The 16,736-nt window shown below is 49.4% G+C and overlaps 1 protein-coding gene across 5 annotated transcripts in view; it reads left to right on the top strand.

Moving 5' to 3' along the window:
- The window catches only part of Atp2b4 (ATPase plasma membrane Ca2+ transporting 4), a 104,564-nt gene that overhangs the window by 34,892 nt on the left and 52,936 nt on the right, over nt 1-16,736 (top strand). For 3 of the 5 annotated variants that reach the window (XM_006993217.4, XM_015986746.3, XM_006993216.4), the window contains exon 2: nt 12,019-12,680. In XM_006993217.4, the coding sequence (XP_006993279.1) occupies nt 12,488-12,680 (193 nt within the window). In that variant the 5' untranslated portion in view covers nt 12,019-12,487. Of the gene's footprint in view, nt 1-12,018; nt 12,681-16,736 lie in introns of those variants that run through there. The other 2 variants (XM_076547428.1, XM_076547429.1) reach the window with 1 other exon arrangement.

The raw sequence follows: 16,736 nt of genomic DNA, 5'->3' as shown, positions 1-16,736 counted from the left end.
AAGGGGAGATGGGCCAATGCAGAAGGCGTGGTGCCCGGGCTTACAAGGACTGACTCTCTGGAGATATGGCACCCTACCCCTACCCTTGCCCCCGCCTCCAGGGCTTGTCTACTCTTCCTTACCTTGGAAATGATATCTCACCGGATCACTCTTATTCACTAATTCCACACCGTGAGCCAAGCACCGGGCTGTGCCTGGGATACAGGGGCGACACAACCTTCTGCTCACTTGGAAGAAAAATATGCACTCTCTCTCTGTTGAGAGACCCGTCAACGGTGACCAGCTGTGGCTGAGTCACCTCTCTGCCTGCCCTATGTCCTCGGTCAACAATGAACTCCGTGTCCATCACCATGGAGCCCAGCCTTTTGGCACAGGTGTTCTTTACAGTCCGTGATTTGGGAAGCTCGTTTCTACCCTGGGATTCTGAGACAGATCGATGTCAGCATCTGTTCTGTTTTATCAGTTCCTGAGTAGTGCCCACCCACCTCAGACCCGGGAGACGCACGCCGCTGGTTGTCTGGAGTGTGAGAGGTCTTGGTTGCTGCCTTCTAACCAGCAGGAGTGCTGAGCACTCCTGCCATGGCTGTGTGCTTTGCACCCTCTCCCTCCTCCCCTCCCTTCCCCCTCCCCTCCCCCTCCTACCCTTGAGGGACTGGAAAGCTGATGACAGTTGCTTTGACAAGCTTAGAAACCCTGTCCGCTCTGCTCTTTTGACCTCAAGGTGCTGCCAAGACTGATATGTGCCCCAAGTTCTGATTTCTGCAACGCCACTTCATCAGCTCACAGGGGCTGTCAGACTTTGACCTCTCAGGAGGCAGCAGATGGGGCTTCCCTTGGGGGGGGGGTTGGCATCTTCCCCTGACTCCCCATGCCCTCTCTTCTCCCTATGGAGCTTGTTTTCTGTGTCCTTTCCCAGCCATGGTGGCATCCCAGAGGCTCCCAGTCCGTTATCTTTCAATATGGAGGCAGCCGGACCAGTCTAGGATTTGTACCTTCACCCGCCCTCACTGTGTTTCCATCTAGTTAATCCACCCAACAGCAGTGGAATTTCTTCCTACTAATAAGAGTCTGCCAATCAGAAAGGAACTGGGATAAGGTGGAGAGAGGGATGTGAAGATACTGAAATCTTTTTTTTTCCCCCTTTGTGGTACTGAGAATTGATCATGGGGCCTATCTACCACTGAGCTGTATCTCCAACCGGCAATCTTTTGTACGCTAACCAGTGGCCTCTGGAAGGTGACTCTCGTGTCCACCATTAAGTGACTACAGAATGTTCAACAAAGTCAGTACACACTTTCATCGTACATTTACCCAATAACTAGTGATTTCTCTCCTGCTCCTCCTGAGCTGCTGTGATCCATGGCTTCATTTTTCTCTTTCTTTTTCTCTTCTTTATTTTTCCTTCCTTCCTTCCTTCCTTCCTTCCTTCCTTCCTTCCTTCCTTCCTTCCTTCCTTCCTTCCTTCCTTCTTTTGTTCTCTTGCTTTCTCGTTACTTACCTTATTTTTGGGTGGGAGACTGGACAAGGCAGAGAGTCATTGTGCTTAGAAAGGTTTTCTAGTGAGCCTGATTTCTGGTCACTCCCTGCCTCTACCAAAAATTTCTTTCTATGCTTGGTGGCATGGGGACACAAATGTCTAAGCAGAAATTAAGCTTTTAATCCTCCTGTGGCATTTGAACTTAAATACATACTCCGTGGTGGACGTCTACTAACATCTTAGATGTTTTGTATAGGAACACAGACACACACACACACACACAGAGAGAGAGAGAGAGAGAGAGAGAGAGAGAGAGAGAGAGAGAGAGAGAGAGAGAGAGAGAGAGACTTCCTGGAGATGACAAGTAAAGGAATGTGTGTCCCCCTGAGAGGCACCAGAAGAGCTTGTTCTCTGCAGACCTCCAGCCACATGTGACCAGGTTCCGGGCCAGACGGCCCTGCTGCCCATGAGAGGGTGCGGTAGCTTTGAGGCTCGCCTCCTCTGACCCTGGAGAGATCATCAGTGTCTTCATCCCGGTGACAGGACATGGGAGATCGAGGAATGCGGGACTGGAGGACGAGGACAAAGGGGCTTTGTCTTTCTCAGGGGTAGGAGTTTATAGAAAGATGACAAGAGCCTGGGCTTGGCCCTTCTCCCTGATGAGCCGGGGCTGAGGGAGGGCTTCAGTTCCCAAGCGGTAAGGCACACTTGTGGCCTGAGGCCAGGCATTGCTGAGGCCGGGCTCACACTTCGGGTTTCCCCTCCCCAGCTCAAGGCACAGGCTTTGTTTTCTGACTTGATTCTTCTTGTTCCCCAGAAAGTTGTGGTCCCTCCCTTTTTTTTTTTTTTTTTTTTTTTAAGGCTGTTCTAGGGGGCTGGGAAAGGAAAACTTTCAAAGTAAAATAATAAAAAACATACCACTGTGCCATTTCAGGCACATAAATAGCTTCACCGTAGCCAGGCTACACACTCTCTTTGCCATAGCAACCTAAAACGAGTGTTTATAACAGCCTGTCAGCCAGCCTGGAAAACAGCAGCTGTGGCCGGACCAGCAGCACGCCGGGGGCCCTTGACCTGGGAGCCGTGGGCAGGTTCCCGGGGAGGTGTCATGGAGACAGTGGGCCTGGCCTTTGGGGGGGGGCTTGGTGGGATGGGGATGAGGTGGGGTAGGAGGCTGGGGGGTGCTGTTCCTCTCTCACCTGTGTGTTGTTCCCACCTGTCCCTCCCTCTCCTGTAGAGACCGGAAGCAGGAGTGACAGGGGTTCCGCTCTACCTGAGCCCAAGTTATTTAAATAAATGCAGGCTCCTGCTGTAACCTATAAAAAGAAGCAGTCCTCCTTGGAAAGCTCCCGGGTCTCCGAGATGAAGAAAAAGGACATCAGCGTCCAAAGGGCACTGAGGAGGGAGAGGGCAAGAGCAGAGAGGCCTTGTCTTCCCCTGTCAGCCTGGAGCTTGGGCAGTGTTCTGATGGCATCGGGCTTCCAAAGCCTTGTAACCTTTGGGTGCGGCTGACTCACATGGGTGGAATGTGGAGAGCATCAGAACCCCCGAGGGGCTCTCAAATGCTGCCCTGACCAATGGCTTCACTGTGCGGTTGTTAGAGATGTCTATTCCCAGCCGGGTGGTGGAGCACACCTTTAATCCCAGCACTTGGGGGGCAGGGGCAGGCGGATCTCTGAGTTTGAGGCCAGCCAGGGCTACAGAGTGAGTTCCAAGACAGACAGGGCTATGCAGAGAAACTTTATCTCTAAAACAAAAGCAAAAAACAAACAGAAAGAGAGAAAGAGAGAAAGAAATGTCCATTCCCAGGCTGGCCTCAGTCCTGATCTGGAAGCTGGTCAAGGGCCAGCTCCCAGGAGCCCTGGTGTCCCTCCCATTCCCAAAGCCTTCTTTTGCTTCCCTCTCTCCTGACCTCCCCCACACCTTCTCCTTTCCCTCCTTTCTGTTTTTTTTTTAAAACAGCGTCTTGCCATGTAGCCACAAACTCACGGTGATCCTCCTGCCTCATCCTCTCAAGTGCTGGGATAATAGATGTATGCCGCCACAGCCAGGTTTGTCTCTCTGGGTTTGTTATTGTCGTTGTTTTCTTAACGCACGCACTCCTTTTCAGCAAGCCGACCTCACGCCTGTGCCTGTGTCTTCTGGGAACTAGTTGGGCCGAGAGGACTCCAGGAAGGCCAGGGTGGCGAGAGCTCGTTGTCTTTGTGTAGATGGGACTCGTGGGCTTGAAGGGGGTAAATGGAGGGCCACCGTGTGACCCTCTGGTGAGTGCCACTTTGCTGGCTTTCCTGTGGAGACCCTAGGCACAGAGCAGCTGCCCTGGCACCCCTTTGTGGTAGATGAGGGAGACATCACCTGGGAGCGTGCAGGCCCACACTCCCACCGCCGAGGGAGATGGACCCTCCGCTTCTCTCCATGAACAGGACAGATTCTGATGAAATTTGTTTCTAAAAATAGCCCCAGAGGCAATCCAGCTGCTAAAAAGCCCCTTTGTTCCCTTGGAACCAACGTGTGGAAAAACCACCGCAGCCCCGAGAAAGGCAATCTATGTCATCCAAGAACGTGTATATACTGAATGCTTGAATGTCACTGCCCTCAAGCACTGGACCCGGCCCCGCAGCTTCCTGTCTCGGTTCTGAGGAATGAGAACCAAGTACTCCAGCTGATTGTTTTCCCAGGCATTTCTCAGGGTTAGGGGGCAGGGGCAGCGAGGCTGCCCACTCCCGAGATGCTAGGCCTTCTAGACCCACAGTTCTCAACCTGTGGGTCGAGACCCATTTGTGGGTTGTGTATCGGATAGTCAGCATACCAGATATTTACACCATGATGTATAACAGTAGCAAAATTACAGTTATGGGGCAGCAATGAAATAATTGTATGGTTGGGGGTCACCACGACATGGGGAACTGTATTAAAAGGTCACAGCATTAGGAAGGCTGAGAACCACTGCTCTAGATGGTGCTGTCTCTCCCACCCCAAAAAATCCACTCTCAACCTCCTTAACCAACAGAACATTATGGTTGCTTTTTCCTCTGCATATCCCAAGACAGACAGACAGACAGACAGACAGACAGACAGACAGACACACACACACACACACACACACACACACACACACCACGGTCATCTAGCCACAAGAGGATGGAGATGACCTGGGCCAGTGTGTTCCAGATGATTGGGAAGAGAGTACCTTCCTGTAGCTCTGGGTCCCGGGGGATCGCCTTTTCATGTCCTGATAATATTAGTGCTATTATAGGATGGAGCTGGGAGTGGAGGTAGGGCTGTGACATTGCCTTGGAAGGAAGTCACATTCCTGCTCCCACCTACGTGCTGTCTCCATGCCCATGTCTGTTGTCACCTAATGTATCCTGCAGTCTCTGACACAGGCCGGAGCTGAGCAGGCCAGGCAGGAGCAGGCCATCAACCATAGGTCAACTCGCGGTACCTCTATGGGCTACCTTCTTCCTGCCGCCCACAGACCTGACAAGGTTTGCTATGGTTGTTACAGCATCCCCAGACAACACGGCCATTCCACAATGGAAAGGTCTTGGCATTATGTTGCCTTTTCTTTTTCTTCTTTTGGATGGGTGTTGTTTTCGAGACATAGTCTCATTCTGTAGCCCATCCTGACTTCAAACTCACAGCGATCCTCCCGCCTCAGCTTCCCAAGTGCTAGGAATTACAGGTGTATATAGCTTGGGGCCTGGGGGGTAAGTTGGGGCAGGCTAATTAACCTGTGGGTCCATGGCCATTGTTAGCATCAGTCTACATCAGGTCCTTTCTGCTCAATCTCTCCCCAGTTCCTGTTTCTCTTCTCTGCCGGTAGGCAACATTCTAATGGCGGAAGATATCATTTTGTACAAGCACGTCCCTTAAAATGTACAGAATTGTTTTGGATGCATGTCTTTTAACCCTTGTGAAAGCTGTGTAACGACCAGCCTCTTCCACCAAGCATAGTGTTTTATACCTACTTTAGCTTAGAAATACCTGGTGGCTTTGGGGAGGGGGAGGGGTTGTGGATCTCTGAGGTCGCACTGTCTCTAAGCGATTACCCTCATGATGACACTGCATTTCTTTCTTCCTCATGAATTTCAGGTTGGCCTTGAACTCCTCCCCATCCTGAGTGCTGGGGTGGGATTAGAGGCATGCACTACCACATCTAACCAGGAAGCAGCATTCTCCTTCAGGAAGGACTGACCCACGACACCTCCCTGTTAGTCTAGGCGCTAACAGAGCACAGCGTCAGGTTCCCGGATCTGGTCACCGAGTGCCATCCTGTGATCAGTCCCCTGCCCTCACTTGCCTTCCTGTCGTGAGTGTCGCGATCGGGAAATGATGAGAAGCGGCACCACCACCACCTAAATGTCACCACCACTCTGGCGAAGTCCTGCGCTCTGCCTGTGGCTCCTTCCCATGTGTATCTAAAGGAGGAGTGCGCTCAGGCCAGCCTGCCTGGGAGCTGTGTGAGGGGCCAGCTTGGGATAGTTCGGACCCAGCAGCCTGCTGTGGCGGGTTCCTGTTTTGTTTTTGAGAGTCTCGTGTGTAGCTTTTGATGACCTATAGCTTTCGTGTAGCCCCAGCTAGCCTTGAACTCTCCATCCTCCTGCCTCTGGCCTCCAAGAACTAGAAGGACTGTATGACCAGGTGCTTCCCCCCTTTCTTCTTTTCTTAAAAAAATTTTTTTAATTACATTTACTTATTTGTATTGGGGAGTATGTGTATGGAGGCATGTGAGCCAAGGCACATGTGTGGATGATATCAGAGGATAACTTATAGGAGTCCATTCTCTCTTTCCACCTTGTGTCCTCAGAGGTCAGCCTCGGGTCATCAATCTTGGCAGCAAGACTTTATCCTCTGAGCCATCTCATCCGGCCCTCTTTTTTCCTTGTTTAGACAGGGTCTCATGCAGGCCAGGCTGACTTCAAACTCACTATATAAGCTGGACTTGAACTCCCAATCCCCTGCTTCTACCAAGGATTGCAGGTGTTTGCCACCACTCTGGCTCCGGTTTATGTGGTTCTGGGGATGGAACCCAGGGCCTCCTACATGCTGGGCAAGCATGCTGCCAGCTGAGCTACACACCCAGCCTACTTGACAGCCTTCTTCACAGGGAACGGCTCTCTGGAAAGTGTTGGAATGCCAGAGAGGAGCAGACCTGAGCAGGACCTCTCAGTGCGGGTCACCAGGGTTGGAAAGGCCAAGAGATGTGGAGGCACGAGATGTGGAGCAGAGGTGTATCCACATTCCTGGGCTCTTCTCAGGCGGGAGCTGCATGCTCCCAGAGCCCAGTCTAGAGGCCAGTTCATGCTGCTTTGGGATGGTGTAGGAGTGGTGATGCGGGGTGGATGAGAGAGGAAGATTTGGGCAATGTCTTCCCACGGTGAACCTCGAGTCTACTACTACTTAGACAAGTCAAAAGGTGTTTCTCTCACCGATTTCAAAGCCTTTGTGGGTCATGACCGAGGGACGGATAGGTTTCTCTGGGCCTTTGAGGTTGAGGAAGTAAATCTATAGCTTTGTTTTCATTTTCTTATAGCTTTGGTCTTGTGTTTTGAGGTAGAGTGGCTTTGGGTTCAGATCACAGCTCAAACCCTGGCTCTCTGAAGCCGTATTTGTCTGTTGTAAAATGAGATTGCTGAGCATTCAGTGACACGGTATACGTAGTAATGATAATAGCTACTGGGTACACAGCAGCCAGGCTCGTCAGCCACTGTGCTAGGTACTTTATAATGTTTGCATTCGTATTCTATACAATTAATATCATTCTCATTCCCACGTGAAATCTCACATATAGTGCCTAACACATTGAATGTACTAAAAAAAAAAATAGTACTTCCCTCCTTCCCCACCTCTCTTCATCCCTGCTTTACTTGTGAATGCAAGAAAATTGGAGTCTCATTTGGGATGAGGGGGACTCATCAGAGAAGATGACAGGCACTGCCGGGGGGGGGGGGGTGTCTCAGATGCAGATTTCAGATTTCAGTCTGATGCATCCTATGGACAGGACCAGCCTTCTTCCCTACCCTGAGAGCTCTCCTCCATACCTCATACCATGCTTGACAGTGATTCCTGGAGTGTCCCCAAGTGCTACCAACTTGCCCTAAAGCAAAAGTCCTTGGCCCAGAGGAAAGGGCAGGAGAGGGTAGGACGTACAAGTCTGCTGTCCTGAGCGCCCCAGTAAAATGGCCCATGTCATCTCTTGTCCTAGGCAAGCCTGTCCTCGGTGCTGTACCAGCCTGGAGCCTGACTCCAAGCCCGCTGCCCCCTGTCTCCATTTCCAAGCATGCTTTGTTGCCCGTGCCTCATCCAGTTTCAGAGGCGCAGGAGAATCGGGGAGACAGGTTCCTTCCATCAACGGTGACTCCTCTGTCACCTGCACAGGAAGTTGCCCCTCTCCCTGATGCTCTGGGGATGAATGCCTTCTTCAGTACCTCAGGAAAGCCTCAGGGATTAGGGGGTTCCTTGGACAGAACTGAAGGAAAGGCTGTCAGGCTGTTGTGACTTGGGTCATAGGGCTCTCTCCTTATTTGGGGTACTTGCTACTGAACCTCGTTATGTTCAGCTTACCAGGAAATGTGGGGTGGCATGCTTCTCGGGTGCATTGGGAAGCAGGGCAATGTGATCCTATGAAGTAATATGATTTCTTGCCCCAAGAAAAAAGGATGAGACTTCGGCCTTCTAGCCTATCATCCCCTAGGATGGAGAACATACCCAGCCCAGAATGCTTCCCTCTGAGTCACTAATTAATCCTGACCTGACGGAGGTTGCGCCTCGCTGGCTGGAATACTAGGAGGCTCTCAGATTCTTCTTAGGCACTTGCCTAACAAGGGCAGGAGCAAGCTCAGCAGTTACCAAGAGCTCACATTCCAGAAACCTCATGCGCCCCTCAGTGCAGCAGGACTTTAGAGGATCCCACTGAAACTGGAGGTCTCCATCACACATTGCTCCTTAGACTCTGCACCCATGACTGGACAGCCGCCCTGCCGGGTGTACATCTCCGCCTCTCCTGAGCAGTTCCGTAGCATTCTGCCTTCCAATCATCTGTACCCACTTCCATGGGTTGTCTCTGTGAGAGGAAGGCTTTCCCCCTCTTGAACCCGAGGGGAGGTCTGAGGTAGGGAATCTAGACTTAGACCGCCCTTTCTTACTCTCTTGAGACCCAGGACCGTAGATGCTAATGACGATTGCTAGTGGCTGCAGCCCAGCTCGTGGTATTGTTAAGGGAACTGCCTTAGAATTTTCTTTTCCTTGAAGTGTGTGTGTGGGGGGGCCTTCCTGGAGAGGTTCATGGAGCAACTGTCCTTCCGCTTAAAGGATGAAGAAACAAAAGTTCACTCAGATCCAGTGAGGTTTTCTCCCATCTCTTGAATGCCCTATGCTGAACATCCAGCATGCTGAATTGCTCGTTTATTAAGTCAAGAAATCCAGTCCTTTATTGCCTGCTCAGCACACTATGTTAGGTGGGGCTGATTCTTCACCCAGTTAAAGATCCTAAGCAGCCTAAGTGGCGCCCTAAAGGTGACTAGGGAAGTAGCAGGCGTGTTTCTGAATTGGCTACCGGTGCATTTAGTAATAAAAATGGCAGCTGAGTGCCCACTGTATACAAGTTCTCTTCGAAGCAATGAGGAGCAAGCAGTGCGTAAGAGGGGCAAAAGAATCCCTGGCTTCACAGAGTCACCACTGTAGTGGGCAGGGACAGAAAAATTCAGAATCTTCTGTCAAGAGTAGTGGCTCACACCTGTAATCCCAGCACTTGAGAGGCAGCAGCTGGGGGATCATGAATTTTACAGCCAACTTGTGCTATATATAGTGAGTCCTAGGCCAGCCTGGGATCCATTGCAAGACTGTAAAAAAAAAAAAAAAAAAAAAAAAAAGTAGGGCTGGAGAGATGGCTCAGCAGCTAAGAGCACTGGCTACTTTTTTAGAGGACTCAGGTTCTGTTCCCAGCACCCACATGTCAGCTTACAACCATACTCAAGTTCCAGGGCATCTGACACCCTTGCCTAGCCTCCTTGGGTACCTTCTATCATGCAAGTGGTGCACAGACATGCATGCAGGCAAAATGTCCATATACATAAAATTTTAAAAAATTAATTTAAAAAAATCTGCTGGGCGATGGTGGCACACGCCTTTAATCCCAGCACTCGGGAGGCAGAGGCAGGTGGATCTATAAGTTTGAGGCCAGCCTGGTCTTCAAGAGCAAGTTTTAGAACAGCCAGGGCTACACGAAGACGCTGTCTCAAGTAAGAGAGGGAGCGGGAAGAAAAGTAAAATCTGATCCCCAGTTCCACGCTCCTCAGCGTTGTCTTGGACATCCTCTGCAAGATTAAGGGTCTCTACCTGAGGGTGACGATGGGTCCCCTGCTGCTGCAGTCCCTCTTACTCCTTGCAGTCTTGGAGAACCAAACTGGGAGCAAGTCCTGAGACAGTTGGTGGTGAAAGGTGCAGTCCAGGACCCCCGCTGCAGCCCTGAGTAGAACAGAACCCTAGGCTTACACACACATGCAATATTTTTTTCCTAAAAGAAAATACTTCTTTTAACATTTAATTTTAGAGGCAGGGCCTTGCTTTATAGCTCAGACTAAACCTCAAACTTGTAACACTCCTGCCTCAGCCTCTTGAGTGATGAGATTACAGGCATATGCCACTGTACCTGCTGATAAAGTTTATTTTAGAGATTGGGCACAGAAACTGGGTGAGATAGACCAGTTGCGAGCCCTGGGACCTGAGTTCAATCCCCATCGCCCACATAAAATGCCAGGGTGGTGGTATGTGCTTGTAATCCCAGCTCTGGGTAGGCAAAGACAAGAGAGTCTCAGGAGGTTACTGACTAGCCAGCCTAGTCTATTTGGGGAGCTCTAGGTCAATGAGAGACCCTGGCCCAAAATGTACCTCGATCCTCTAAGCACATGTATGCACACAAACATGCACATATACCTGTGTGTGTGTGTGTGTGCACATGTGCACATGTGCACGTGCACACATAATAAATTAGATACAGTAAAAAAAATAACAAAAATAATAACAAAATTGGGCAACTATGACAGCATATTTATGTGAATGTATGTGCCCTTCTCGTAACACCCTCAATTCTCTTTTCCACGGGATTTGAATAGGAAGGGACCGCTAGGGTTGGTCCTGCATCTAGGCCAGTCTGAACAAGGGAGTTAGACCCACTGCCTCAGGCTCTTTTCAGACCGCATTTCTCAGGATTCCCTGCTTGCTTAACTTACTGTAAGTCAGGGCACTGAGAATGTTGATGGGGCATGCTAGCTGAGGGAGGGGGTGTAACAACCTCCATCTCAGAAGAGCCCGCCTGAAACGGGGTTGATTGGAATCAGCAGGGGCTTTGATCAAATTGGTTTCTGGAGAAAATAATTGATAAAAAGAACCAAGTCCTTATCTGATGACTCTTGAGTTTCGTTCACCTTCTGGAAGCAAGAATGGCATCTGTTTATTACCCAGCCAATTGGAGTGCCTTGCCAGCTCCTGGAAGCATAACCCGATTATATGGAATGGGTATTTAACCCGGGCCCTACATATTTGGGTGCTACGTCTAGTGAGAGCCCCTCTCATTGGAGAGTCTGATGTGTGACTGTGTCAGCCCTTGTCTGTAGCCAAGCACAGGGCTCAGCTCAGCCTCTGTGCCACCTTCAGCCCGGCTCATCCTCACTTACACTTAGCTGTGCCCACACAGTCAGCCAGTATGTGCTCCACGTAACATCTCTCTCTCTGATGTGTCTGTACTAACGTGAGACCCCCTGGGGCTTCCTCACACTGATGACTGTTGGGGCCTATGCTCCGCCTGAACTTATCTCTCCTACGTTGGAGAAACTTGAACACTCATAGGCGTCAGACTTACTATCTGTCTTCCTCAGAGGCCCATCTGCCCTTTATAGGGAGAAAAATGATTCCACCCTGTATCATAAACTGCCAGAGCATTTTACTCTTTCCTTACCAGGAAAAGCTGCTGAGAGGGCTTAGCCCTTCGACCAAAATTTGATGCCAGATAACTGCCATAGGTTGCCAAATCTTCATACCACCGAAGGTGTTTTAAGGGACCTTGTATCAGCCTGTCTTCCTGGTTTGTAAATGTCTGTGTTGGGAGTGGGGAAGAGTATGGAGCGTAGGAGTTCATGGTGCGTGGGCAAGCCATCCTGCCCTCTTGGGTCTCAATTCCTTTTCTAATTCTTCTCTCACCTTACAGGAAAGGCCAGACTAAAGTATCTCCTGGGGGACTATGGGGAGGCATTAGCGGTGGTAACCTTTTATATGCAAGTTTCTTAAGTTAATTTGTGTGCCTGGGTTTGGAAGAAGTAACCTAAAGATGATGTTTCTGAGATCATTCTCTACATTACCAGTTGTCAGGCCCACCCAGGGCCTCCCATGAGTCCAGCCTCTCAGCTTAGGCCTCAGCTATCAGTTCCGCTCAGACACCAACTGTCATTTAAACCCGAGTGCTGGAGAGTACCTTGCAGATCCTGGATCCTCATGGCTGTTCTAATAGTTTCTTTTTGTCTTTTTTTGCATCTCTATTCCAGAGACCTAGCTGTCGTCGTCGTTATCCAGGGAGCCCTCCTCTTTCTCCTGATGACGGGGCTCTACCATCGCAGTTGCTGGTTGTTGCTAAGATTGCCTCCATGGTAACATGCTTATCCTGTTTACGCTTCTATGTGGACAAGTAGTCTAAGCTAGGAACCTGCCTGCTCTGGATGACTATTTCCATCGCCACACAGAGGACACCAATCAGCGTGACGCCAAGTCCGTCTTCTACTAAGTTCCCCCAACCTCTTCCTCCTCTCACTACTAGACTTGATACAGAAGAAAAGATCTAGGCTTGGTGTTGCTACTCTGAAGCTTATTGCACAAGATATTGTCAATTTATCCCCTAACCGGGCCCCCAGAGAAGGAAGAAGTGAGAAGAAACGGAAGAGAAGGCAAGAGACACAGATCAGTTGGAGGGAAACTCGACATCTTCTCTGCTTGAGGGTTCTGGTAACCGCAGGCAAGATGACGAGCTCATCAGCACATAGCTTGCCGGGCAACTCAATAGCTGAGGACTATGAAGGGGAGTTCGGCTGCACATTAATGGACCTGAGAAAGCTCATGGAGCTTCGTGCGGCCGATGCGGTCACCCAGATCAGTGCCCACTACGGAGGTGTACAGAATATCTGCGACAGACTGAAAACCTCCCCTGTAGAAGGTAAAGGCCATTTCAAGGGCTGGGGATTGGAGGATAGTGACTAGGATTTTGAAATATTATTTCCCAGCTTCTAGGGAAGGTACATTTCCGGAGACCCAATGGACTGGTTTTCGTCTTGTGGAAAGAGTACAGTGTTCTAAAGTGCTGGGAGGAGGGAGGCCATGCAGAGCTGTTCCTTCCCCTGACACCTGAGGAACTGTGATTCTCCAAAGCATTCCTTCTTCCTGTTTCCTTACCAGTCTGTACTTATTTGTGATTTAGATGCACTTATAATCAATTTCCCGTTCTATCAGTCTTTGATTACGGAAGAACTTAATATAGAATTCTTCCTCACACTTATCTTAAAGTTCAATGGCTGAGAGAGGGCCACAGGAAGTAGTGTTCACACCATCTGAGTACCTTATTGCACACAGAACTGGGATGGCATATCGTAAGCGTGCCTTTGGATCGATTGCTGTTTTCTGTCTTGGGGTTACTGATTTTTTTTTAACCCTGTCTGATAAACATTTTCCCCCCACCATGTAGGAACCAAACCCAGGACTTTGCACAAGCCCCACCCACCCACCACCACCACCACCACCACCACCTCCACCACCACCACCACCTCCACCTCCACCACCACCACCACCACCACCACCACCTCCACCACCACCACCACCTCCACCACCACCACCACCACCTCCACCACCACCACCACCTCCACCACCACCACCACCACCTCCACCACCACCACCACCACCACCACCACCACCACCACCACCACCACCAAGCTCTAGCGCCCAGCTCTCCTTTTTTACTTTTATATTGAAGACAGATTCTCAATACATTGCCCAGGCTGGATTTGAACTCACTCTGTAGTGTAGGCAGGCTTTCCGTACATGCCTGTCTCCCGCCTGTCTCCCAAGTAGATAGGATTACAGGCCTGGTATATATCTTAGAAGCTTTAGGTTCAGGTGCTTGAAGTAATGTTTATATTTAGCCCATAGGAGTTACTGGGGTTAATAGTACAGTGTGTGTGTGTGTGTGTGTGTGTGTGTGTGTGTGTGTGTGTGTGTGTTTATGTATGCATGTGAAAACTGATAATAGGTGTTGTATAAATTAAACAGAGCTCGTGTGCCTGGAGGTTTTGCTGGAATATGTGTGCTTATATTCTTATATCAAAAAATCCTGATCTCTAATGTGGCTAAGGGATGTGTGACTGCAGCTGCTCTCTGTCCCCCATGCTTCCTGTCACCTCAGAGAAGGAAGATGGCAGGGCTTGGTGGCCTTCAGCCAGCTCCTCTGGGCCTTTAAGCTCATGTCTAATACTACCCTCTGGACACTGCCTACTTCCTGCCAAAAAGTTTTTTTCATTTTCATTTTTATTTATTTATTGAAACAAGGTCTCACTTTGGAGGCAGGATGGTCTTGAACTCACACCAGTTAGCCTGCTTCAGCCTCCCAAGTGCTGGGATTTACAAGCATGCACTGACACACCCACCATCACCTCCCGGTTTTATTTTGTTTGTTTGTTTCTCTGAGACAGTATCACTCTGCCACCAAGGCTGACCTGGAACCTCTGATCCTCCGGCTTCAGCCCTTCTTAGTGCCAGGGTTATAGGCATGCGCCACCAAGGCCGTGGTGGCCTTGATCTTCTTTCTCAGTGACTCTTGGAGCAGGGTGGGCTCTAAGGAGAGGGTGTATCTTGTGCTTTCCTGAGACATGCAGGTCTTCCTTTACAGATTCCTGCCAGAACTGAAGCTGGATCTTTCTGTTTTCCTCCTCTTGTTATTGGGGTCTGCTGTTTCTGTCACAAAGTGGACTCAGGGATCCAATAAACTGGAACCTGGGGGCTCCTCAGAGCAGGACCCAGACTTCCCTCCCATTTCTCTCATCCTTTCATGTAACTGTGATAATTGAGCATCTATAAAAATTACCAGAAGACCAATCTCAGATGCCTTTTGATTTCGTATGATTTTGTCACCTGTGGGAGGCTCCTGCAGATTAATAATTGGGATCAAGATAAGACAGTAAGTTTGAATTCTAGTTAGAACCCCAGATGAAGTAAGTTTGAGTAGATTGGTGTAGCTAGAGTTTTCCTGCCTTGCCCACAGTCAAGACAAATCTTTGTCACCCGCCAGTCCCACAGCCGCTCAGACCCAACCAAGTAAACACAGAGACTTATATTGCTTACAAACTGTAAAGAAACCATGGCAGGCTTCTTGCTAACTGTTCTTATTAAATTAATCCATTTCCATAAATCTATACCTTGCCACGTGGCTCGTGGCTTACCTGCATCTTCACATGCTGCTTGTCATGGCGGCTGCAGTGTCTCCCTTTCCCTTCCTGTTCCCTTAATTCTCCTCTCTGTTAGTCCCGCCTATACTTCCTGCCTGGCCACTGGCCAATCAGTGTTTTATTTATTGACCAATCAGAGCAATTTGACATACAGACCATCCCACAGCAGCTTGGAGTAGGGGACCTTTTGCCAGAAGTCCTGGCTACTCAGGAGCAGAGAGGATTTCATGAGCCAGGGAGTTTGAAGCTAGCCCGGCTTCTGGGGCGGGATGTCAGTGGTGAGAGAAATAGAGTGTGACCCTTTTTCTTTTATTTTTTGCTTGGGTTTACTATAGATACAACTTTTCAAATTATAGCAAATAAGGGGGCTTAAGGGAACTTGGGGTTTTTGACACTAACGTGATTTTGTTAGCCTCTATTTATGCAATTCTAGAGACAGACAGGACTTTTTTTTTTCTTACTTCTTATTGGTTGAGTTTGTTGTTTGACTAGCACTTGAATTTAATATTCTCTGCTAAGCTAAAGATTTTAATGACCTGCCTGAGGTCTTTGCACCAGTAGAGTACTGTCTATTTTCTGGCTCACAGCCTATTAATGCTCTGTTGCCTCTTGTGTACAGAAGTGCAGAGGACTTAAAGTTGGTTTCGTATTTTAAAAGATGTTTTATTTGTGTGTGTGTGTGTGTGTGTGTGTGTGTGTGTGTGTGTGTGTGTGCGCCTGAATGAGTTTGTGTGCATCATGTATGCTGGTGCCAAGAAGATGCCAGAAGTCAGTGTCATGGATCCCCTGGAATGAGAGTGTGATAGTTTGGGTTTCTATTGCCGTGAAGAGACACCACAACCACAGCAACTCTCATAAAGGAAAGCATTTAATCAGGGCTGGCTTACAGTTTCAGAGGTTTAGTCCATTATTGTCATGGTGGGAAACATGGTGGCATGCAGGCAGACGTGGTGCTGGAGAAGGAGCTGAGAGTTCTACATCTGGATCTGCAGGCAGCCACAAAAGAACTGTGTGACACTGAGCCTGTACTTAAGCATCTGAGATCTCAAAGCCCTCCCCCACAGTGACTCACTTCCTCCAATAAGACACACCTACTCCAACAAGACCACACCTCCTAACAGTGCCACTCCCTATGGGCCAAGCTGTCAAGCCCATGAGTCTATGGGGGCCATACCTATTCCAACCACCACATATAGTTCCATGTAAAATATGAGCTGACATGTGGGTCCTGGAAACTGAACCCAGATCCTCTGCAAGAGCAGGAAGTTCTTTTAACTGCTGAACCGTCTTTCCAGCCCCTGGTTTTGCATTTTACTGTCTGATAAAACGTGGAATTGGGTCCAATGCACATGCTAATACTGTTCCTGCATTGCATTAATGTGTTGGAGTAGCAGTTCCTCCTCAGCCTAGAGTAGGTTAGAACAAGGAAGACCCTGGGCCCTGGGGTGGTGGGAGTGGGGGAGTTTGTGCTGGGTGACCTCAGCAGTCAACAGTGACTGGCCACAAAGTTGAGAGAGTGACCAGAAAAGAGGAGGGACGTTTAGAGAAATAAGAGGGGTTGGGGATATGTGGAAGAGGCAATAGGCTCCAGTCTAAATTTATTTGCTTGCTTGTTTGTTTGTTTGTTTGATGTTATGGGTCAGTGTTTTGTTTGCATATTGTGTTTATGCATCCTGTGCAAATCTGTTGCCTGCAGAATTCAAATAACGCATCAGATCCCCTGAAGGAGGAGTTCCAGATGGTTGTGAGCCACATTCGGGTGCTGGGAACCAAACCCA

The sequence above is a fragment of the Peromyscus maniculatus genome, chromosome 11 (assembly GCF_049852395.1).
Source record: "Peromyscus maniculatus bairdii isolate BWxNUB_F1_BW_parent chromosome 11, HU_Pman_BW_mat_3.1, whole genome shotgun sequence".
In the NCBI taxonomy this organism is placed as follows: domain Eukaryota; kingdom Metazoa; phylum Chordata; class Mammalia; order Rodentia; family Cricetidae; genus Peromyscus; species Peromyscus maniculatus.
This window is presented reverse-complemented; position numbering and strand designations above follow the sequence as displayed.